The sequence below is a fragment of the Schistocerca gregaria genome, chromosome 1 (assembly GCF_023897955.1).
Source record: "Schistocerca gregaria isolate iqSchGreg1 chromosome 1, iqSchGreg1.2, whole genome shotgun sequence".
Classification (NCBI taxonomy): domain Eukaryota; kingdom Metazoa; phylum Arthropoda; class Insecta; order Orthoptera; family Acrididae; genus Schistocerca; species Schistocerca gregaria.
The window spans coordinates 503,161,001-503,186,249 of NC_064920.1; the positions used below are offsets into that span (position 1 = coordinate 503,161,001).

The following is a 25,249-nucleotide window of genomic DNA, read 5'->3' on the forward strand; positions in this document are numbered from 1 at the left end:
ACTGTCCTTATCCTTTACTCTAACAACTACATCACTGAGTGCCTCATAAAAGCTATCCATCTTATCTTGATCTGTCCCTTCACAATGTGAATATACTGACACAATCCTAATTGTCTTGCCAGACACTGTCAAATCTATCCACATCAGTCGTTCATTTACATACCTTACTGCAACTATGCTGGGTTCCATTTCTTTCCTGATGTAAAGCCCTACACCCCATTGTGCTATTTCTGCTTTGACTCCTGACAGGTAGACCTTGTATTATCCCACTTCCTCTTCTTTCTCACCCCTTACCCGAATGTCACTAACAGCTAAAACGTCCAGCCCCATCTTACTTGCAGCCTCTGCCAGCTCTACCTTCTTCCCAGGGTAGCCCCCATTGATATTAATAGCTCCCCATCTCATTACCATTTGTTTGCCAAGTCGTGTCTTAAGAGTCCCTGGTTTGTCAGTTATTGGTGGGACTCCGTCACCTCCAAAGGTCCGAGGCATTTTGCTCTGATTGTTGCCAGCATCATATTTAAAGTATCGGGGAAGCAGGCTGCTAGCCTTACTTGTCTCGAGTCCCATTGAGTTTTACCCCTAACGGTTGAGGGACTAACCGGTGGATTTGGTAGTCTTTGTCGTATGAGCACAAAGGTGACCACGACTCAGAATATGCCTGAGATGCCCAGCCTTATTCCAAAGTAACTGGTATCCCGACTGTCAGGACCACTTGCTTGGCCACTCACACGTTGCCCGTGGTTCATGAACTAGGACATGACTACAGGAACCCACACCATGAACCACAAGTTTGTAAAAGTATTAACTTAATACTGATCATGCCTATATGTGACTGGTTTGTTTATGACAATTTTAAATTTTTGTATATTTCATAACAGTGGATAAATTTTGTAAATTTGTGGTAAGATCTTATGGGACCAAACTGCTTAGGTCATTGGTCCCTAAGCTGATACACTACTTACTCTAGCTTAAACTAACTTAAGCTATGGACAACACACACACCCATGCTACGTGGACCGTGACGAGACGCCTCAGACCGCATGGCTGCCCCGCGCGATGTGGATGATTAATTACATACTCAATGTCTAAATTAGATTTTACACACTCTATTATTTTAATATTTAATTTAATTTTTTTCTTCTCAAATGATCACGTTTATTTTACAGAGGGTTTTCATACCACTATATTGATTGTTAAGTTCTTTCATTTCAAGTTGTATGAACAGGATGATAATCTTTGATTAGATTTATACCAGTAATCCACCAATTCTTTAAAGAGTCAAACTCCCATGAATAAAACAGCTTCATACTTTACAACTAAGTTAATTTGTTCAGTATTTGAATCAAGTTAGAAAATTCCTGAAATTCTGTTTAACGTTTGTTGGAAGTCTTTTATTATCATACACAGGATGAGTATAGTCTGGGTAATTTACACTCCCTTTTAAATGAAAGTTAGGTTTTCACGTATCTCAGCATTTACCACATTTCTAGTGAATATGTGAATATATCATACAATGGTATAATTTTGCAGAACATGTTGTGCTTCATACTGAAGTTTTACTGCATGAACAGTGAAAATATAGTAAGCTAAAACTTTTTTTCCATGCGTCATTTTGTGGGGGTGGGGGCTGTTAGTGAGAAAAAGGTTCTTAAAGGCATGAAATTATGTGGAAAGTTTGTTGGAAGTTGCTGTGTGCTGTCTTTCTCAAATGCTGGATGAATAAGTCTGAGTATATATTCGCTGTGAGTTACGCTGACTAAATAAGTGTGCACAGTTTTTAAAGGTAGTTCATGTCTTACTTTGTTAAACCTTTTAACATAAGATTGTTGTTGTTGTTCTTGTGGTCTTCAGTCCAGAGACTGGTTTGATGCAGCTCTCCATGCTACTCTATCCTGTGCCAGCTTCTCCATCTCCCAGTAGCTACTGCAACCTACATCCTTCTGAATCTGCCTAGTGTATTCAACTCTTGATCTCCCTCTATGACTGTTACCCTCCACGCTGTCCTCCAATACTAAGTTGGTGATCCCTTGATGCCTCAGAACATGTCCTACCAATCGATCCCTTCTTCTAGTCAAGGTGTGCAACAAATTTCTCTTCTCCCTAATTCTATTCAATACCCCCTCGTTAGTTATGTGATCTACCCATCTAATCTTCAGTATTTTTCTGTAGCACCACATTTCAAAAGCATCTATTCTCTTCTTGTCCAAACTATTTATCGTCCACATTTCACTTCCATACATGGCCACACTCCATACAAATACTTTCAGTAACAACTTCCTGACATTTAAATCTATACTCGATTTTAACAAATTTCTCTTCTTCAGAAACGCTTTCCTTGCCATTGCCAATCTACATTTTATATCCTCTCTATTATGACCATCATCAGTTATTTTGCTCCCCAAATAGCAAAACTCTTTTACTACTTTAAGCATCTCATTTCCTAATCTAATACCCTCAGCATCACCTGATTTAATTCGACTACCTTCCATTATTCTCATTTTGCTTTCATTGATGTTCATCTTATATCCTCCTTTCAAGACAATGTCCATTCCATTCCTCAGCTCTTCCAGGTCCTTTGCTGTCTCTGACAGAATTACGAGAATTACGATGTCATTGGCGAACCTCAAAGTTTTTATTTCTTCTCCATGGATTTTAATTCCAGCTCCAAATTTTTCTTTTGTTTCTTTTACTGCTTGTTCAATGTACAGATTGAATAACATCGGGGAGAGGCTACAACCCTGTCTCACTCCCTTCCCAACCACTACTTCCCTTTCATGCCCTTCGGCTCTTATAACTGCCATCTGGTTTCTGTATAAATTTGAAAATAGCCTTTCGCTCCCTGTATTTTATCCCTGCCACCTTCAGAATCTGAAAGAGAGTATTCCATTCAACATTGTCAAAAGCTTTCTCTAAGTCTACAAATGCTAGAAACACAGGTTTGCCTTTCCTTAATCTGTTTTCTAAGATAAGTATTTCACCCATGATCATCACATTGCTTGCTTACCTTAATTAATCCATCTGTCGATTCATTGAAGTTTGGATGATTCAGTTGTCCTCTTTGAGGAGAACACATCACAAGCACACAAAATTTGTTGTCATTCATAGTATTTAATATGACTGTTTTAACTCACTTTAGCGTAGAGAAGTAACATCCTGCCTCTTCGGTCATCTGTAGGAAGGTCATTTTTAACTGTAGATGTTTGACACTCTCAGGGAAAGCTTTTTGTGAGATTGTTTTCATAAAGAAAAAGGTCTAAGCACTTGATGCTTTCTTGAGATCTTTCAGATGCTCAACACTTCCAGTTAATGATGTAAATCTAAATACTACTTTAAACAAAATTTTTGGTAAAAGTAACAGGATGTATTTGGCATGCTTATTTCCCTAAGCATTTTAAGTACGCTTTGTGACCATTACTATATTATAGTGCATTGTAGTGAGACGTTCTCTTTTGATGCAAGCAGTGGAATGTGCAGATAATGTGCAGGTTGGTAGAACACCCATGGGCTGAATAGTCAGAGCCTTTGGGAGGTCCATAAGAGCTGTACTTCATAGAAGCCACACCCCTAAACCTTGTGCTACATAGAGCTAACCAGCATTCTGAGGTGCAGCCTTAAGACTGGCTTCTACCTATTTGAAAAACTTACATGAAATCAACAGTTTCAAGAACTTTGACTGTTTAAATCTGTGCAAGAAATATGTGACATGTGTTCTGATAATTTAAATTCTGTAATACATTATTGAGAAATATATTTTAATATATGTTTTGTGGTGGCTCAGTCTCTTAACTGTGAACCACATCTGGGAAGGAACAAGGGTAATACTAAACCATTGCTCTGACTGTTCTTTTTTTGTCACCATGTATCCTTCCACTTCTTTTTCCCATTCAGCATATTCTTTCCACTATAAACATAAGATTTAAAAAAATGTTTATCATCATATTTCTCTATGCCATTACTGATTCTCTTCTTATGCATGAGAGGGAAAGAAACCATATAGTCTCCTGTACATGAATACTCCAGTGTTTTACAGGGTGTGCAAGTGTTCCAGCTTCTTCAAATTAATTAACATATGTAGAAATCACAAGAGAGATGCTCAACAGGCAGAAAGGCAGAAGAAGAAGTGTTGCATTTGTATATGCCCTAACATTTAAATGAGTAACAATGAGATGGTGCAATAAGCTATAACTAAAGAATAATTATGAATAAAGTGATGTCTGTCTGTAGACAGCAGTGATGCTGGTCCTTCAATAAACATAGAAAGTTGAAAACTAAATTTCTTCCAATCATGGATCTAGACTTCTCAGGTGATATTTAAAGGAAGTCAAATGTACTTTATGACACAGGGAAAGCACCTATCAACACTGTTATGCTATAATTTCACCCAGTGGAAATGTCAGTGACTTAGATGATACTACAAAACATATCAAAGCCATTTCTGTTGACTTAGAAAGTACTTGCAAAAATAAAAGATTATTTATTACCTGCAAATTTAATATTTAGGTATCCCTTGATCAAGAAATGTAACATGAAGTTAAGTGTTGGTGTGGAGATGAAAGCTGAAGCATCCCCGTTTCAATATGCAGCCTGGAGATGGTTCTCACACAATTATCAGTTGCATTCAGTTGCAACAAAAGACAATGATACAGGAAAATTTCCTTGTGGCAGTTCAAATTCTGTAATTGCTACATTGAAGTGTTTTGTTCAATACTACAGATACTCAGTGGGCTCTGAAAGGCAGAATACCAATTAACCAGTCAAGACTAGTCATTATTCTGTCACAAATGGAAAAAAAACAACATATATTTACGTGGATAACTGCCTGACAACAGTTAAGAGTGATTGCTGAGAATCTTGATTTGAATAAAAACCTGCACACTTATTTGTACTGTAGTTTAATCTAATGAATCATGAAGAAATTGCAGTAGAGATGTACACTATGTGATCCACTGTTCAATTGTCCAATATTTACTCTCTTGCACCAAGCAATGTGTCATTCGGCATTTACCGGCATGATGTGTGGCTTATGAACAGCCGCTCAACCATGAAATCCCTGTTTTCTCCTGCCTAACTGTCATAGTACTGCAGTGGATCCTGATGCAGTTTAGAATTCCTGTGTGATGGTCTGGCTAGATGTCTATTACACATCACGGCCCTCTTCAACTGTTGTCGGTCTCTGTCAGTCAGCAGATGAGATCAGCCTGTACGCGCTTGTACTGTCCGTGTCCCTTCACGTTTCCACTTCACTAGCACATCAGAAACAGTGGACCTAGGGATGTTTAGAAGTGTGGAAATCTCACATACAGGCATATGACACAAGTGACACGCAATCCTTGACCATGTTCGAAGTCTGTGAGTTTTGTGGAGCACCCCATTCTGCTCTCACACGATCTCCAATAATTACTGATATGGAGTACCTGGTAGTAGGTGGCAGCACAAAGCACCTAATACGAAAAACATATGTTTTGGAGTGTATGCGGATACTTTTTGACCATATAATGTACATTTATGCATTCAGTAACTTTTTCAGTGCTTTCCAGCATTCCTCTGTTTTTATTATCACTATACACATAATATTTATATGCTATTTTATGTTTAATATGCCTGCTTATGCTTTCTTTCTTAAACAGGTAAAAGTATCACTGATCAAGACGTGAAACAGCTTCTCAGAATTTTAGTTAAAGCACTAGAAAGCTTCAATGATATAACGTTACTTGAAGCACTGGTTGTTTGTCTGACCAGACTCCAACCTCTTTTGAGATCTGTAAGTAAAGTTACTGATGAACAAAATAATAAATGCTTACAAACTTTCTTTTCAATTACATCCATATACATTACTTAATGAATATAGAACTGAAAATGTTCATGTTCAGCTTTGAATTTAATCATTAATTGTCATATATGAACCTGATTTATTTTAAGAATTTTTGACTACATGTTCTTCGTATCATCTCAAGGCTTTTCTTGATTTCAGGAATCTCCAATACACAGAGCACTATTCTGGGTGGGCATATCTGTTCTTCAATTGGATGAAGTCACTCTATATGCATCAGGGCTTGCCCTTCTTGAGCAGAATCTTCATACATTGGAATCACAGGGAATCTTTGATGAAAAGGTAAACTTACTTAAATAACAGTGGAACAGTTTATTTACATTTTTGTAATCTTTTCTGCTTACTTATCAAACCACTCTTGTGTATGGAACTGAGGAGTTAGAATGGCAGAGAGCGCATTCAACCAATCAAAGATAAAGAAAGAATAGACTAAATAGTAGAATTCAGAGACAACAATGCACAGCAGGCATGGTACATCAAGAGAACCAACAAAGCATAGAAGACAAACCAGAATGAAAAATAATGAAAAATATAAATTTGTCGTTCTGAATACTAAGTAGCATAATTTCAGCTCATTTATATGTAAATATAAAATATCAGGAGGAAAATTCACGTTGTCTCTGTGTAATTTTAAAGTGATGTGTGGTTATTAAACACAGGCTTGCATCTGAAGAGATCTGATTCTACAAAAATTTTACTTGAAAGTGGTTCTCTTCATCAGCAAGCTGCTTGTTGTTCTGTTGTTGTATGCTGATTTATTATTAACATGTGATGGGATAGTGTGTTCAAATCATGTGAAATGTACTGAAGCTACATCAAAGCGACAGTCTTCAGGCACCCACATAGTAGAAGAAAATCATGTAAGTACTGCGCACATTCTGATGCATTGGAAGTGTCCACAATCTTCAGCAGGACACTGTAACTTTTTGAAATTTTCTTTGGTGACAGGAATTAGCGAGAATTTCCACAAAGAAATCAATATCAGGTTTACTAATAAAATTTTGTCAGTATATAACAGGTAAAATGATCCTGTTGAAATTTCAGCATTGTAGGAAAAAGACACTGACATAAAGCTTTTGGCTGTGGCCACAACCGAGAGCTTTATCTTAGTGTCTTTTAATTGGCCTGTCTGCAATTTGACACGTCTTTGTCACAGTAAGTAGCAGTCTGTCTTTTCCTATATTGTTGATATTCCTGTTAGAATTTCCATGGACTCACAAAAATAATCATAGTTTGTAATATTTTATTAGGGAAATTAGTGTGTGTTCTGAATCATATTATTAGTCTTTCTTTTTTCCGTATATATGTAAATAAGCTATATGTAAACTAAATGACCTGTAAACAAAAGACATCACCAAAGGTAAATTAATGAGTTGTTTTGTGGCAAGGATACATCGTGAAATACCTGTATGAAACAAAATAGGAATATGCTCTTCAATTTATTAATTCATATATCTTCACCCTTTTGTTTCGGGAAGTGGTAGCCTATGGACGTATGCTTGGATCCATCGTACCAGCATTGTTAAAAATGTGTATTTCATTAAAAGTATTATAAAATGTTATTAGAAAAGAAATGTTTATTTGCACGGTTATAAATTCAAATCCTATCTGTTCATCATTTCACTTGTCATCGAGATCCTGCATCAAGAGGTTCGGTGTAGACAAGAATAATTAATGCCATATCTGGAGGAGCGTTTCTCATCGATATTGTCACACTCAAGACTAAACACAATGGAATTAATGTGAAGGTAATGACTCACACTTGATAGGCACCTATTGAACTTTGTTTACTTATACTAAAAATATTGTCCTTCGTGTGACAGATCAACAATTTCAATGGTTGATGTGATTATTTGATACCACACACTACTGGAAGCAGCAGTACGTAATGCAAATTATGTTTATTGACCTTGAATGTAATGATATTAAACGTCTGTTGGTATTGGTGTCAGTTAAAGTTCACCCAAGATTGTGCACAGATTCATAAATTACATTCAAAATTTTTATCAACTATTTCTTCCAATCAATTTTTCCAATTATTCAAACAATTATTAATCCATTTCCACATGCCTATTTGAAGGCGACCATTTAAAGGATGGCGCCTAGCAAAATATGAATAGACCTTTCAGTTGTTGAGATAAAAAATTTTGAGATAAATTATTCATGCTATTGTTACAAGGAACTAATGAAAGCTATAAATGAAAATAGAAACTAGTATTGTATGAATGTTACATGAAGCAAGTGAGAGCGACGAAGTGAAATAAATTCCTTGGGCTACTGATATGGATACCAGTTGTCACCACATCGAAAACTTCACATAGGATCACACCACTGAACACAAACTTCACGAATTTGTGTAATGAAAGACACTGTAAATGCATGACACTGGCACTCTGGCCTCATACTGGACATATGATTGTGAACTGTGATAATAACGGACAGTGGGCTGCGCACACATACTTCACAAGCTAAACACTGTGCAGATGCTGACTGACAATAATGTTGCTATGCAGTTACAGCAAGCACTTTGTTAGGAGAGAAAACTTATATTTGTATGGGTTAAAAGAAGCTGACATGCCCATATAAATTGATAACCATTCAGGATAACTCCAGTGGCCATGGTTATGCCCATACTGGCTGGGATCATCAAACCACAAAAAGGGAAATAGGCTCAGCCACTGTGTACCTCCATACGATAGTTCACAACGGGGAAAATTTTCCTCTCTTTTCCTTCCTTATATATAGCATGAAACAAAGTAAGAAATACTCTCTTCAGTTTATTAATCCATGTATCTTCACTCTTTTGTTTCGAGAAATGGTAGCGTATGGAGATACGCTTTGATCCTTTGTACCAGCATCGTTAAGAATGTGTATTTTGTGATGCAAATTATGTTTATTGACCTTGAATGTAATTATGTTAAAGGTCTGTTGATACTGGTATCAGTTAAAGTTCACCCAAGATTGTGCACAGGTTCATAAATTACCTTCAGTTATTTTCAACTCTTCATACCAATCAATTTTTTCAATTATTCAAACCATTATTAATCCATTTCCACATCACTACTCATGTGCTATAGCATTTGTGGTGCTCCTTTGTCTGTTTGAAGTCTTACTGTCAAAACCAAAAACTGAGAGTCACATTAAGTACATCAAAGAAATAATACAGAATTGTGAATGAAGCAGCATGAAGTATGGCATCCACTGAACTGAAACACTTGCTCTGCCTCAGTTCTTCACTTGCATACATATTCTACCTGAGTCACTATATGTTTTAAAAAAACTCTACTGTCTGATGACAAAAAATTTATTTAACAGCACATGAGTCACCCTTTGAGATGTGATGTTCCTGTTGTTTTAAAATACATTATTTGTTCTTAAAATGATATCGGCTTAGAAAAATACCAAGTAGATTGTTTACAGTGGGTTCCTGAAGAAACAATGTTATGAAAATGTGGGAATTTCATGTAAGTTTTTGTTGGAATATTATTATTATTATTATTTTTAGGACACAATAATGAACACCACACATTTCTTTGTTCAATATAAAAGAGAGGGGGGGGGGGGGACCTGTTTACAGTAGGTTCACAGAATTTTGTTGTGGTTGTGCTTCCTTGAGCTGTGCATTTCTTATAGGTCAATCTAAATTGACTGTCATTCCTAAAATCATTGCTGCTGTGTGCAACATGATTTAGCACGTGACCAATAGTGACATAGAGGTACCCTTAAGCACATCAAAGACTGGAGTACATTCAATTCTGTATGAACATTCAGCACTGAAAAAGTTTGTTTCCTGGATCTTCCTGCACATTTTAAATGAAGCTTTTCTCTCTCTCTCTTTCTCTCTCTCTCTTTTTTCTTGATGCTTGTTCCAATTGGTGTAAGGAATACTCAATATGTTTGACTGCGGAAATGCAAAGTCCATATACAACAACATAACAGGTGGTGGAACTTGGATAGAAAAATAAATACCTAAAAATAAGCAGCAAACAACTGTCTGAGTGTGTTGAGATGAACTGACACTGGCAAAAGTAGTTTGTTTGTGAAGTACTTCCAAGAAAATACTTTTTCTTGTGTCACAACCATTGCTCCAGAGGACTTGAGAGTCCTCAGTGGTATAAAACAGCTTCTTTGCCGCAAGTCACTGATGAAATCAAAAAGAAAAATTAGAAAATATTGCATCATTCTTCATCTCAACAATGCCAGCTGTCACACAGCATGTCAAACAGCTGATCGAGAAAAACATTTAATTAATGATTCACAGCCAGTATTCACCTGATTCATTGTCCGTCAACTTCTCTTTGTTCTGTTATGTCTTACAAGAAATGCATCTAGAGTGATTTTCATCACCCCATGAAGCTGTAAAATTCTCCCAAAACCATATTTTTGGGTATCAGCGTCAGAGTGGAAACATGTTTCCAGGATTGATTTGAACACTTGAACAGTGTGTAAGTTTTACAGACTAATAACTGAGAAACAATAAAACAGTTAATACAAAAAAGTTTTATTTCCTTGTTTTTGTGACAACTTAAAAGGTAGCATCCATACCAATTTGTTCAATCATCGTGATTTGTAGTTCGCATCAATGAGGAGAGACTTTAGAAATGAGCAGTGACATGAACTATACATTAACAACAGAGAAGCAACTCTTAGAAACTCAGCCTGTACACTATATTAACAACGAATTATCACTGTGCTGCTTTATAATATTCGCTCTTACATCAGCTAAATGAAAGCTAGTTGGTTTGCATCATAGTAACTACTTTGGGGGAAAAAAGAAATTGCATCTGCTTTCTGGGTCATATTATAAGTTGCTGTGTATCTTCTATAGGTAGTTCAGTATTGAGTTGAATGGAATGGTAAATTTTCAAAACATGACTGAGGTCTCTTTACAGTAAACTACTAAGCACATCGGACAAAAAACAAATCACCTCTGGAGGCATCACGCTAATAACTTATAACTAGCCTTCATAATCACCTCAATTCACCAATGAGTCATTTGTGGTGTAAATTCAAGGACATTGAATTGAATTTTATTTGATCCTGTAAGATTACAGTGTGTACAGTAAATGTATGTGTAATATAGGACATGTCAAAGTGTTAACACTTCTTATCACTTATTTTTCTACACCTTTAGCTTACATTTTTACATTACTGATAATGAGTAACAATATAAACAAATTTAATGGCATAAGTATTCTGCAACACTGTAAAACTCTTTTTCAGTGAGATAGTCTTTAAGTTTCTTTGGAAAGTCATTGTGAAGTACACTATCTTTCAGGGTTTTGGGCAGACTTCTTAGTAGTATGATACCAAAGTACTGGGGTCCTTTTTCTAGCATTGCCAGTCGGTGGGGTATGCTCCTTACTTCATTCTTCTTTCTTGTATTGTGGGTGTGTACACTAGCATTTGTAATCCAGCCCTCACTACCTTTTGTGATGTACATTATTGTTTTGTATATATACAACGATGAAAAAGTTAAGATATTTAAATTCTTGAAACAGTTTCTGCATGTTTTAGAGGTCTTTCTTCTTAAAATGGTCCTAATTGCTTTTTTTTGTAATGTGAACACCCGTTTTGTCTCATGTTTGTTTGAGTTTCCCCACACAGTCACTCCATACTGTAAGTATGGTTCGAAAAGTCCATGACACACTGTACACAGAAGGTTCTTGTCTGAATACTGTGATAGCTGCATCATTAAGAATATGACAGAGCTCAGTTTCTTACAGACATTATTAATATGTTTTTTCCATTTCAGTTCATTATCCACAAGAATACCTAAGAATCTAGCAGATTCTACTTCTTCCAGCCTTGTTTCATCAACCTCCTTTTCCTTGTTTTTAAACACTGCATACATAGTCTTTTTTTAGACTTATAACCAGTTCATTTTCCAACAGCCATTGAGCTGTGACATTTGTAGATATGTATGCTCTTCTCTCAAGCTGTTCCATATTTTGGTCACTATTTAGTATTGTCATGTCATCAGCATACAATATTTTCTTTTCTTCCTCCTCAACACCTATATCATTAACAAATACACTCCTGGAAATCGAAAAAAGAACACATTGACACCGGTGTGTCAGACCCACCATACTTGCTCCGGACACTGCGAGAGGGCTGTACAAGCAATGATCACACGCACGGCACAGCGGACACACCAGGAACCGCGGTGCAGTTGACGGACTTTGAGCGAGGGCGTATAGTGGGCATGCGGGAGGCTGGGTGGACGTACCGCCGAATTGCTCAACACATGGGGCGTGAGGTCTCCACAGTACATCGATGTTGTCGCCAGTGGTCGGCGGAAGGTGCACGTGCCCGTTGACCTGGGACCGGACCGCAGCGACGCACGGATGCACGCCAAGACCGTAGGATCGTACGCAGTGCCGTAGGGAACCACACCGCCACTTCCCAGCAAATTAAGGACACTGTTGCTCCTGGGGTATCGGCGAGGACCATTCCCAACCGTCTCCATGAAGCTGGGCTACGGTCCCGCACACCGTTAGGCTGTCTTCCGCTCACGCCCCAACATCGTGCAGCCCGCCTCCAGTGGTGTCGCGACAGGCGTGAATGGAGGGACGAATGGAGACGTGTCGTCTTCAGCGATGAGAGTCGCTTCTGCCTTGGTGCCAATGATGGTCGTATGCGTGTTTGGCGCTGTGCAGGTGAGCGCCACAATCAGGACTGCATACGACCGAGGCACACAGGGCCAACACCCGGCATCATGGTGTGGGGAGCGATCTCCTACACTGGCCGTACACCTCTGGTGATCGTCGAGGGGACACTGAATAGTGCACGGTACATCCAAACCGTCATCAAACCCATCGTTCTACCATTCCTAGACTGGCAAGGGAACTTGCTGTTCCAACAGGACAATGCATGTCCGCATGTATCCCGTGCCACCCAACGTGCTCTAGAAGGTGTAAGTCAACTACCCTGGCCAGCAAGATCTCTGGATCTGTCCCCCATTGAGCATGTTTGGAACTGGATGAAGCGTCGTCTCACGCGGTCTGCACGTCCAGCACGAACGCCGGTCCAACTGAGGCGCCAGGTGGAAATGGCATGGCAAGCCGTTCCACAGGACTACATCCAGCATCTCTACGATCGTCTCCATGGGAGAATAGCAGCCTGCATTGCTGCGAAAGGTGGATATACACTGTACTAGTGCCGACATTGTGCATGCTCTGTTGCCTGTGTCTATGTGCCTGTGGTTCTGTCAGTGTGATCATGTGATGTATCTGACCCCAGGAATGTGTCAATAAAGTTTCCCCTTCCTGGGACAATGAATTCACGGTGTTCTTATTTCAATTTCCAGGAGTGTACATTAAATAACAATGGCCCCATTACCGAACCCTGCGGCACTCCATATTTGATGGATTTGGTTTCTGATTGGTACGAGTTTCCTAATGATACATACTGCTTGCGGTTGCACAAGTATGATTTTATCCATTCACCTGGTTGCCCCCGAATGCCATAGTTGCTTAATTTTTGTATCAGCATTTCATGGTCAATGGTGTCAAATGCCTTTGAAAGATCCAGAAACGTTGCAGAGACAACCTTTTTCTCATCCTAGGACTGTAAAATGTGTTCTGTTAGACTGACAATTGCTGATTCTGTAGATTTACCCTTTCTGAAACCATGTTGTGTGGGCATGAGAATGTTATGTTTGTCCAAATAGTTAACTAATCTGGTATACATAAGCATTTCTAGGATTTTTGAGAAACCTGATATCAGTGAAACTGGTCTGTAGTTGTTGGGATCATCCCTACACCCTTTCTTGTACATCATGGAAGATGGGGCAGAAATTAGAAACATTCTGCTAAACGATCTATGGAACATGTAAAAATAGATCTTTACACAGTGTCAGTACTAGTAAAAAGAACAACGTACATAAAGACCTACAACCACCACTTACCTTGCTCCAAAACGGGGCCCAGTATTCAAGAATACACGTTTTCCATAAATTGTGAGCAACCATTAAAAGTTTGGTTTTAGACAAAACATAGTTTAAACAGAGTTTGGTAGACTTTTTGGTTGGCAATTCTTACTCTATAGGTGAATATCTTAACAGGGACTGTTAGATTTCAGTTTTGGCAGCACTTGGTACAACAGTCAAGACTAGGTATTTTGTGAATCTTCACGATAAATGATAACAGTCAAACAGTTACAGGATAAAGATTTATGGAAATCCTTGACCATGGTTTCGGTATATCTAAATATGTCTTCATCAGAAGCAAAAATAAACCTGAACAGGAAGACACCTTCATTAGCAAAAAACTTAGCAACATAACTGAGATAGGAGAAGAAAACAAGCACTTACTTATAGCTTTAAGTAACCATGAAAATTACCAAAGTGTTACAAGCACAAAAACTTTCAGTCACTCACTAAAATCACATCCTGCAGTGGAGATGCATAAAACAATCATGCCAAAGGCGTTGTCAGTAGTTAAAATTAAAATATTGCCTCCATCTGTACAGCATATGCGAACTCGGCATATTATCCGTACTTAGCCTGTGAACTAGCGTGAAGAAGGTGTGGAAGCATTAGGGCAGACAGTTTCATTGAGAGAGAGCACTTGTGGCATGCACGAGACACTCGCGAACATTAAAACCCAGGGATACATGCTCATGCGCATCAAAATTTTAAAGGTTGTGCTAGTTCAAACCCAATAAATAAAACATATCTGAAGCAATATGGTAACAGAGTTGCCTTTTCTGTACATAATAGCTTGAAACAAAGAGTGATTCATACTATTGGGGCACGGGAAGAACTTGCACTAAATCTGGAGTTTACAAAATTACTTGTAACGACTGCCCCAATTACTATGTTGGACAGACAGGTAGACCCCTTAAAGTAAGATATAAAGAACACATGCTAGGTAAAAATGGGGAAAACATGTACAATTTCACATTTGCTGAACATCTATTGCTCTTACAGCATATGCCACGTAAATTGGATGATGTAGAATTGCTACATGAAGTGAGTAAAGGTTACAAACTAGACCTGTTTGAGGAATTAGAAATTTTCACACATCTATCTCAGAAAGATGGATTTATTCTTAATGAACAGGGGCAGCTTAGAAACAAAAATTTTTTGTATAGTTTCAAACCCCTTCTTGCTCTAACGTAATATAGTTTGGCTGACTAGAAGCTAGTTTTCTCATTTATTGATGCTGGTGAGACGCTCCTTTCCTGTCTTTTTGGAATTTTACGTATTGTTGATGATTACTGTTCGCAGTTCTCAATGTGTATGTGTGGTTTAAATGATTCTGTTATGTTTTTTATTCATGGCGACAGATGGTTTCGATTTACTACAACATTTTGTTCGTTTTTCCTAGTATGTATCCTAGTCTTTAATCTGCGCAAAATTCTCATGCATAACACTAGTGCCCTCTCTTGTTAGATATGTTCCTTAGTGCAAGCTTCACCTGCCTGACACTAAGAGTCAGGCAAATTGGTGTTGATATGTCTGCTTGTGTCTGTGTATGTATGGATGGATATGTGTGTGTGAGTGTGTGTGTGCGAGTATATACCTATCCTTTTTTCCCCCTAAGGTAAGTCTTTCCGCTCCCGGGATTGGAATGACTCCTTACCCTCTCCCTTAAAACCCACATCCTTTCATCTTTCCTTTTCCTTCTCTCTTTCCTGACGAAGCAGCCGCCGGTTGCGAAAGCTTGAAATTCTGTGTGTGCTTTCACAACCAACGGTTGTTTCTTCAGGAAAGAGGGAAGGAGAGGGAAAGACGAAAGGATGTGGGTTTTAAGGGAGAGGGTAAGGAGTCATTCCAATCCCGGGAGCGGAAAGACTTATCTTAGGGGGAAAAAAGGACAGGTATACACTCGCACACACACACACACACACACACACACACACACACATCCATCCGCACATACACAGACACAAGCAAACATTTGTAAAGGCAAAGCGTTTGGGCAGAGATGTCAGTCGAGGCGGAAGTACAGAGGCAAAGATGTTGTTGAAAGACAGGTGAGGTATGAGCGGCGGCAACTTGAAATTAGTGGAGGTTGAGGCCTGCCGGATAACAAGAAGAGAGTATATTTTGAAAGGCAAGTTCCCTTCTCCGGTGTTCTGACAGGTTGATGTTAGCGGGAAGTATCCACATAACCCGGACAGTGTAACACTGTGCCAACATGTGCTGGCCACCAAGGCATGTTTAGCCACAGGGTGATCCTCATCACCAACAAGCACTGTCTGCCTGTGTCCATTCATGAGAATGGGCAGTTTGTTGCTGGTCATTTCGTCTTTCCCTCTCCTTCCCTCTTTTCTGAGGAAACAACCGTTGGTTGCGAAAGCTTGAATTTTGTGTGTATGTTTGTGCTTGTTTGTGTATCTATTGACCTGCCAGCGCTTTTGTTTGGTAAGTCACATCAACTTTGTTTTTATATTAAAAATAAAGATTCCAAGACTTACCAAGCGGGAAAGCGCCGGCAGACAGGCACATGAACAAAACACACAAACACACACACAGAATTACGAGCTTTCGCAACTGGCAGTTGCTTCGTCAGGAAGGAAGGAAGGAGAGGGAAAAATGAAAGGGTGTGGGTTTTAAGGGAGAGGGTAAGGAGTCATTCCAATCCCGGGAGCGGAAAGACTTCCCTTAGGGGAAAAAAAGGACAGGTGTACACTCGCACACACACACACATATCCATCCGCACATACACAGACACAAGCAGACATATTTGCCTTTAAATATGTCTGCTTGTGTCTGTGTATGTGCGGATGGATATGTGTGTGTGTGTGTGCGAGTGTACACCTGTCCTTTTTTTCCCCTAAGGGAAGTCTTTCCGCTCCCGGGATTGGAATGACTCCTTACCCTCTCCCTTAAAACCCACACCCTTTCATTTTTCCCTCTCCTTCCTTCCTTCCTGACGAAGCAACTGCCAGTTGCGAAAGCTCGTAATTCTGTGTGTGTGTTTGTGTGTTTTGTTCATGTGCCTGTCTGCCGGCGCTTTCCCGCTTGGTAAGTCTTGGAATCTTTATTTTTAATATATTTTTCCCATGTGGAAGTTTCTTTCTGTTTTATTTACAACTTTGTTTTTAGATATATATTTCCCACGTGGAATATATATAAAATAGAAAGAAACTTCCACATGAGAAAAATATATTAAAAACAAAGATTCCAAGACTTACCAAGCGGGAAAGCGCCGGTAGATAGGCACAATGAATAAAACAGACAAACACACACACAGAATTTGAGATTTCGCAACCGGCGGCTGCTTCGTCAGGAAAGAGGGAAGGAAAATGAAAGATGAAAGGATGTGGGTTTTAAGGGAGAGGGTAAGGAGTCATTCCAATCCTGGGAGCGGAAAGACTTACCTTAGGGGGAAATCTTTGTTTTTAATATATATATCAATCCCGGGAGCGGAAAAACTTACCTTAGGGGGAAAAAAGGATAGGTATATACTCGCGCGCGCGCACACACACACACACACACACACACACACACACACACACACACACACACATATCCATCCATACATACACAGACACAAGCAGACATATTATATTAGCAGACAAAAGGATAGGTATATACTCGCGCGCGCGCGCGCACACACACACACACACACACACACACACACACACACACACACATATCCATCCATACATACACAGACATATTATATTAGCAGACATTATATGTCTGCTTGTGTCTGTGTATGTATGGATGGATATGTGTGTGTGTGTGTGTGTGTGTGTGTGTGTGTGCGTGTGTGCGCGCGAGTGTACACTTGTCCTTTTTTTCCCCCCTAAGGGAAGTCTTTCCGCTCCCGGGATTGGAATGACTCCTTACCCTCTCCCTTAAAACCCACATCCTTTCGTCTTTCCCTCTTTCCTGAAGAAGCAACCGTCGGTTGCGAAAGCTAGAAATTCTGTGTGTGTGTTTGTGTGTTTTATTTATTGTGCCTGTCTACCAGTGCTTTCCCACTTGGTAAGTCTTAGAATCTTTGTTTTTAATATATTTTTCCCATGTGGAAGTTTCTTTCTATTTTATTTACATCATATATATTAAAAACAAATGTGTGCTTGTGTCTGTGTATGTGCGGATGGATATGTGTGTGTGTGTGTGTGTGTGTGTGTGTGTGTGTGTGTGTGTGTGTGCGAGTGTGCATCTGTCCTTTTTTCCCCCTAAGGTAAGTCTTTCCGCTCCCGGGATTGGAATGACTCCTTACCCTCTCCCTTAAAACCCACATCCTTTCGTCTTTCCCTCTCCTTCCCTCTTTCCTGAAGAAGCAACCGTCGGTTGCGAAAGCTAGAAATTCTGTGTGTGTGTTTTATTCATTGTGCTTATCTACCAAGACTTACCAGGCGGGAAAGTGCCGGTAGATAGGCACAATGAATATAAGCCAAATAGGGGTTGAGTTTCCAAAGCCACTGAAATACACAGAGATGTCAAATAGCAATTTTTCATGGATTTGTCTTTCTTCAATACTGATTTATTTTCAAAAACAATTTTCACCTACTGTTTTTACCCTCATATGGGTTAAATTTCCAAAAATGCTTGAACACAGAAGTCTTTATTTCTGACCAAGACACCAAACATGAATTTTCGTTGGTGTAGGCTAAAAATTGCCTTAACAGTGATGTATTTTCATAAAAACTTTCATCCCCTATTTTACCCCCTTAGGGATGGAATTTCAAAAAACCCTTTATAAACAAAGCCTATGGTATAAATCAACACCGTCTGCAAGTTTCAAGATTAGAGTACACAACTCCACTCTGACTCTAGGCAAGAAGGTCAAGTCAGCATTTTTGTCCTGTGTTATGGTTATGCAAATCACAATTTGCTTGAAATTAATTTTTATTATCGGCAACAGGGACCATTAACGAGTGAATGTGTTGGGTGGAGAGAGTAAAAATTTCAAGAACCTTAAAGAGACACCTGCAAGATGGGTAGTTTTCTGCTTCAGAGAATATTCTTACTGCTCACTTCTGCTGAATAAATACTTTAATTAGTTTATCAAACAATGGAAAATCCAGGATGGAATTAACAATATTATGAAAAGAAAAGTTGCTACCCTTCATGTAGCGAAGTTGCTGAGTCGCAGCAGATGGGCACAATAAAAAGACTGTCACAAATATAGTTTTCAGCCAGTAAGGCCTTCGTCAAAATTAGATGACAGACACACGCAAACACACACACACACACACACACACACACACACACACACACACACACACACTCCTCCCGACCTTGTCCAAAAACAAATCTCCCATGACTTATCTTTCCAGTCTCCCACCACCTCACAAAGCCTCACTTTCTGGCCACAGAGAAGCATTCCCCTTGTAACTCAGTACCACCCAGGACTGGAGCATTTGAATTATATTCTCCGTCAGGTTTTCAACTACTTCTCATTGTGCCCTGCAACGAGAAATGTCTTGCCTACTATCCTTCCCACTCCTCCCACAGTGGTATTGTGTTTTCCACTGAACCTACACAATATAATCGTCCATCCCTACACAATCCCTGCTCCCAACCCTTTACCTCATGGCTCATACCCCTGTAATAGGCCTAGATGCAAGACCTGTCCCATATATCCTCTGACCATCACCTACTCCAGTCCGGTCACAAACATCACCTATCCCATCAAAGGCAGGGCTACTTGTGAAACCACTCATGTGATCTACATGCTGAGCTACTACCACTGTGCTGAATTACATGTGAGCATGGTAACCTGGAAGTTGTCTGTCTGCATGAATGGCCACCAAGAAACAACATTGTCCTTTCCCATCCAGCTCTTTCTCTGTTCCCATTCCACCATCACACCCAATCTTTTTACTTCTCTCCATTTCTGCAATCGCCACCCTTCCCACCTCTCTGCTGCCTCCGTCTAATCTCCTGACTGCACATAGCTGCCCTGCTCTCCTTCCACCTTGTCCCTGTGCACTCCCCAACATCACATCACTGTCCGCCACACCTACCCTTCTATTCCCCCCCCCCCCCCCCCTACCCCACCCCAGCCTCCTCCTTACCCGCACCCAGCCCTGTTACGCCCATCATGCACTTGTGCTGTCATTTATTTGAGACTGCAGTGATGTGTGTGTTGCATTTGTGTTAGTGTGTATGTGTGTGTGTGTGTGTGTGTGTGTGTGTGTGTGTGTGTGTGTGAGGGTCTGTCTCCTAATTTTGATGAAGGCCTCACTGGCCGAAAGCTATATTTGTGACAGTTTTTTATTGTCCCATCTGCGACTCAGCATCTGTGCTTTAATTTCTTTAGATGCATTTTCCCAGAAATAATGCCACAAAACAATAGGTAGGGAAAATATTCGGAATAACCCAACCCTCTTGTATTCAGTTCATCACAACAAGATATTTGAAAGAGCACAACACGTTGACCTGCACTTCTTGATTTATTTATCTTACTGTTGACTCCTTTTTAAATTGTTAGCCAGCTGGACCCCAAGGAATTTTACACAAAGTGTTTGATTTATTGTGTGACCAGTAATGTCTATGGTACAAGTAGGTCATTTTTTATGTGCTTGTAATTATTTAATATGAGTTTTTGTGAGATAAAACTTAAATGCTTTGCTGCAGACCAATCGTAGGCCAGTTCACCTATCAGGAAACATTGCAGTTTTTGAGCTGCCCTGTACAGTCATTGATAGGTTATTGATGCAGTTAGGAACAAAGTCAGATCCTGTTCTGATCCTTGTGTTCTGTTCTGCTATTCTAGGGCCAATATTTCTGTAAGACAATTTGTTAATGTGAACCTCTGCTTTCTTTATTGAAGGTGAGATTCCATTAATGCAAAAAGGATGATTTGTTGCCACAACATTTTAATTTGAGAAGTAGAATTTTGTGCTCCACATAACAAAAGGCTTTTGTAAGTAACACAGTATGTATCAACAGAACAAATTTTCTTGCTTAACTTTGCCAGCAATTCATTTATGATGTTTTGTATGACTTCCTCTGTGTAGAATCCTGCATAGAAATTGAGAGGCAGTTCATAAGTTATGCTCAGTTAAACTTCTGTCATAAGCCACTCCTTCAGACACTTCTGAAAAGAATGCAAGGAGTGAAATGTGTCTGTAATTAGACATCATTTGCTTAGCAATTGACTGATTATGGATATAGCTAAAGAGTAGCTCAATCAGGTCAGTGTAATACATTAACCTCTATTAGAAACACCACCATAACGAGCAATATCACCATTTCTGTTACCTGATAACCTGGTAAACTCTTTAGGTTTTGTATTTTTTTAAACTCATGTCTGTTCTTAGAGCACGCTGAATGTACTGAGACAAATCAAATGCATGTGTAATTAGTTGTGTATTAGTAAGTATAGTATTTTCTGTCACTATGAGGAACTAATTGAAAAAGAAATGATTGTGTGGAATTGATGGCTAAGAGTTCCCACATGGGGACGTTCAGCCGCCGAGTTGCAAGTCTTTTCAGTTGACACTGTATTGGGTTACTTGTGTGTCAGTGATGATGAGGACAATACAACACCCAGTCCCTAAGCAGAGAAAATCTCTGATCCAGCCAGGAATCGAACCCAGGCCCGCCATCTGGCATTCAGATGCACCAACCAATCAGCTAAGGGGGCTGACACTAATCATTTAATTTAGTACCCAATGCTTTCAATGTGTCATCATTTCTGCCATTGTTACTTTCTGGTAAATCAATGTCAAACACATCGCTGTATTTGTTTGTTTTGTCTTTAAATATTCTCCAAATTTAGTTTGCTTTGTTGGTGGAGGGTTTCATTTTTTGTGCACCTCTACCTCTACCTCTACCTCTACCTCTACCTCTACACCTCTACCTCTACACCTCTACCTCTACACCTCTACCTCTACACCTCCAACTCTACACCTCCACCTCTACACCTCCACCTCCACCTCTACCTCTACACCTCTACCTCTACACCTCTACCTATACACCTCTACCTCTACACCTCTACCTCTACACCTCTACCTCTACACCTCTACCTCTACACCTCTACCTCTACACCTCTACCTCTACCTCTACACCTCTACCTCTACCTCTCTACACCTCTACCTCTCTACACCTCTACCTCTCTACACCTCTACCTCTCTACACCTCTACCTCTCTACACCTCTACCTCTCTACACCTCTACCTCTCTACACCTCTACCTCTCTACACCTCTACCTCTCTACACCTCTACCTCTCTACACCTCTACCTCTCTACACCTCTACCTCTCTACACCTCTACCTCTCTACACCTCTACCTCTCTACACCTCTACCTCTCTACACCTCTACCTCTCTACACCTCTACCTCTACACCTCTACCTCTACACCTCTACCTCTACCTCTCTACACCTCTACCTCTCTACACCTCTACCTCTCTACACCTCTACCTCTCTACACCTCTACCTCTCTACACCTCTACCTCTCTACACCTCTACCTCTCTACACCTCTACCTCTCTACACCTCTACCTCTCTACACCTCTACCTCTCTACACCTCTACCTCTCTACACCTCTACCTCTACACCTCCACCTCTACCTCTACACCTCTACCTCTACACCTCTACCTCTACACCTCTACCTCTACACCTCTACCTCTACACCTCTACCTCTACACCTCTACCTCTACACCTCTACCTCTATACCTCTACCTCTATACCTCTACCTCTACCTCTACACCTCTACCTCTACACCTCTACCTCTACACCTCTACCTCTACACCTCTACCTCTACACCTCTACACCTCTACCTCTACATCTCTACCTCTACACCTCTACCTCTTTTCACAACATACTGAAGAAAAATGTGGTGACTGTTTCTGAGATACTCTGATGTTGTTTTGGATGCAATTTTATGACGGGGCATCTACTTTACATCTTCGGTCAATGATGTTACTTATGGTGCAAAATCCCAGCAGGGCATTAATCATCATGGTGAAACATGAGTGCACATGCAGTAATTAACTGTTGTTAGCTTGGCATGCTAATAACATCAAACTCAATAGAAAACAGATTGAGATGTTATAGGGATACAACAAGTGAAGGAATGAACTAATAGAATATGTGTACTTATGCCATTTGGTCATAATACCCCAAATCACATATTATTATTACATGATCTGGGGTAATGCTGTTTTAGCCTGTAACGAAATTACTACACAATGTACCTGACGTTCATCCCTGTAAATGGTTTTCTTATGTTGTAATTACATTTATTTTCTCACAGTATCAATAAATATCATGCCAAATAATTAAAAATGGAATGGAAATGCCATGTGGCTAGGGCCTCCCGCTGGGTAGACCGTTCACCAGGTTTAAGTCTTTCGAGTTGACGCCACTTCGGCAACTTGCCTGTCGATAATTAGTCCAAGATACTGGTGTTTGAGCATTTATTTTGGGATTTTTCTAAACAAGGAAGAAAAATAAAACCATGCCCTCATTTCTTATTAATACTAGAAGCATGGTATTTTTTGTATATCTAAACCCTTGGCAGCAGTCATATTCACTGCATTGGCAGAGCTACCAATTTTTCTATTTCAGTTCATTGTCACATGGCAAAAAACTTTGTTAATGAAGAGAACTATCAAATTGCAGTCACAAATTAGTTTCAGTTGTAGTTAACCTTTTTGTTTGTGATTTGATTCATTTTTGGAGAAGAATGCTATAGAGAGTAAAATTGTGATTTATCATGAAATGAGTCCCGAACGCAGGATCTCTTTGAGAGTACTTTCATATTTTCCACATACAGGTTTTCTACAGATGTCTTTGTTCTTGCATTTTGACATTCTCCACTGCCTTCTGCATTTATTATTTGCCTGTTTCTCTTCATTATTTTACCACTGCTGATTGTAGGAAATACTCTTTGGCATCTGCTTTCCACATATTCATGTCTTAGTTCTTCTCTGAGATGCTACAGAAACTGCTTGTAGCTGATAACTTTCCCTGTAACTGCTATGTAAAGAATCCATGCATTTGTTCCAGTGAAGTCTGACATACTGTATAAAATTTGTACTGACCATTTAAGTGAAACAGCTGTAACAGAATACTTTTTTGCCATCTGGGCCAGCATATCTATACAAATTTTTTCTTATAATAAAATTCGACATTTTCTGGAAAACAATTTGCATCATTTCCAACTTCTGAAGTTGAATGAAGTGTACTGAGAACAATGACATTTTTTCATTTTTCTATCCTTGATGAATGGACAAGATTGTGTCTTCCTGCTTCATCACAGTGGTTGAACGTAATGGCGCTTTCAACATTCTTACAGGTGTTTGTGTCACTCTTCTCAAATGGTTCACTGTAACAACTGGACTTGTATCTTCACTCTTCAATTTTTTAGCCAGATTCAAACATGTGGAAAAGTTATTTGTTGTATTCCTTCCTCTGCTAAGGAATGAAATGGTCAGTGTTCATCCTTTCACAGGTATGGAAATCGGTTCAGAAGATATTTGGTACCTACATCCACTGCTAAACAAAAACTGATACCCATTTATCTGACTTGCTAACAGTGCAGTGTGTAAATTTGCAACTGGCCGTTGTGACCATGAGTTCTTCATGACTCATTATGCTTTGTCTCAAAATCTATTTCTTGACACTGTATTGTAGAAGAACTGCCATTCCCAGCTTTTTGTCCACAAGCTATCAAATTTTGTTCACCTGCATGCGCGCACTCTCTCTCTCTCTCTCTCTCTCTCTCTCTCTCTCACTCACTCACTCACTCACTCACACACACACACACACACACACACACACACACACACACACATTCATGGACATACAAACTGCATTGAATGTACATAGCTCAGAAAGAGTATACTCCAGCTATTGTCTTCAAGTTACTTATGGGCTTTTGTTATTGTACACAGCTTTATGTATTTTACCATCCTGTCATCCACAAGCAGTTACCAAGAACTAACACAACTGTGAATTTTGATGTTTCTCTTCACATGCAGTGTTTGTCTTTTGCTTGTAGTCTATGCTGATGCATTCAAGATATGATCCAAAGTCACACATTCTGTCCTATCTTTTCTGAATTACAAATGGCCTAAAAAAAAGTGGTGATAGTAACTGAAACTCACCTCTTCCACCTTGTCTTACTCAGTTGTATCGATTGTATCCCTTTTCTGAATGATAGGCTGGTTTAGGCAGAGGTGTTTGTCTTGCAGCTGCAACAGAAATTGCTGTAGTTTCTCCAGATACATTTCAACTACTTTTCTTTGATTCAGCACAATCTGGAGAGTAATCATCATTGCTAGTTTCTACTTATGTTTCAGTTTTACTTCCTTTAGATTCTTGTTCTGAAAAGCACTGAAGATTTTCTAAGTATTCCATTACTTCCGTACATGAAAATTTACTTTTCTTTTTTTGTGAAGATGGGTCCCAACAGCTCGTAAATATTTAACAAAATGTTATAGTTCACCAAGAAGAGCTGATAATAAACACTTCTTTATTAACCAGTTTCAGTCTTCGGC

General features: G+C 39.4%; 1 protein-coding gene across 6 annotated transcripts in view; it reads left to right on the plus strand.

The window, feature by feature from the left end:
- Window positions 1-25,249, plus strand: part of LOC126354139 (neurofibromin) — a 447,919-nt gene that overhangs the window by 304,141 nt on the left and 118,529 nt on the right. For all 6 annotated transcript variants that reach the window (XM_050003542.1, XM_050003568.1, XM_050003586.1 and 3 more), the window contains 2 exons: window positions 5,631-5,764; window positions 5,975-6,115. In XM_050003542.1, coding sequence (XP_049859499.1) covers window positions 5,631-5,764; window positions 5,975-6,115 — 275 coding nt within the window. The remainder of the gene's footprint in view (window positions 1-5,630; window positions 5,765-5,974; window positions 6,116-25,249) is intronic.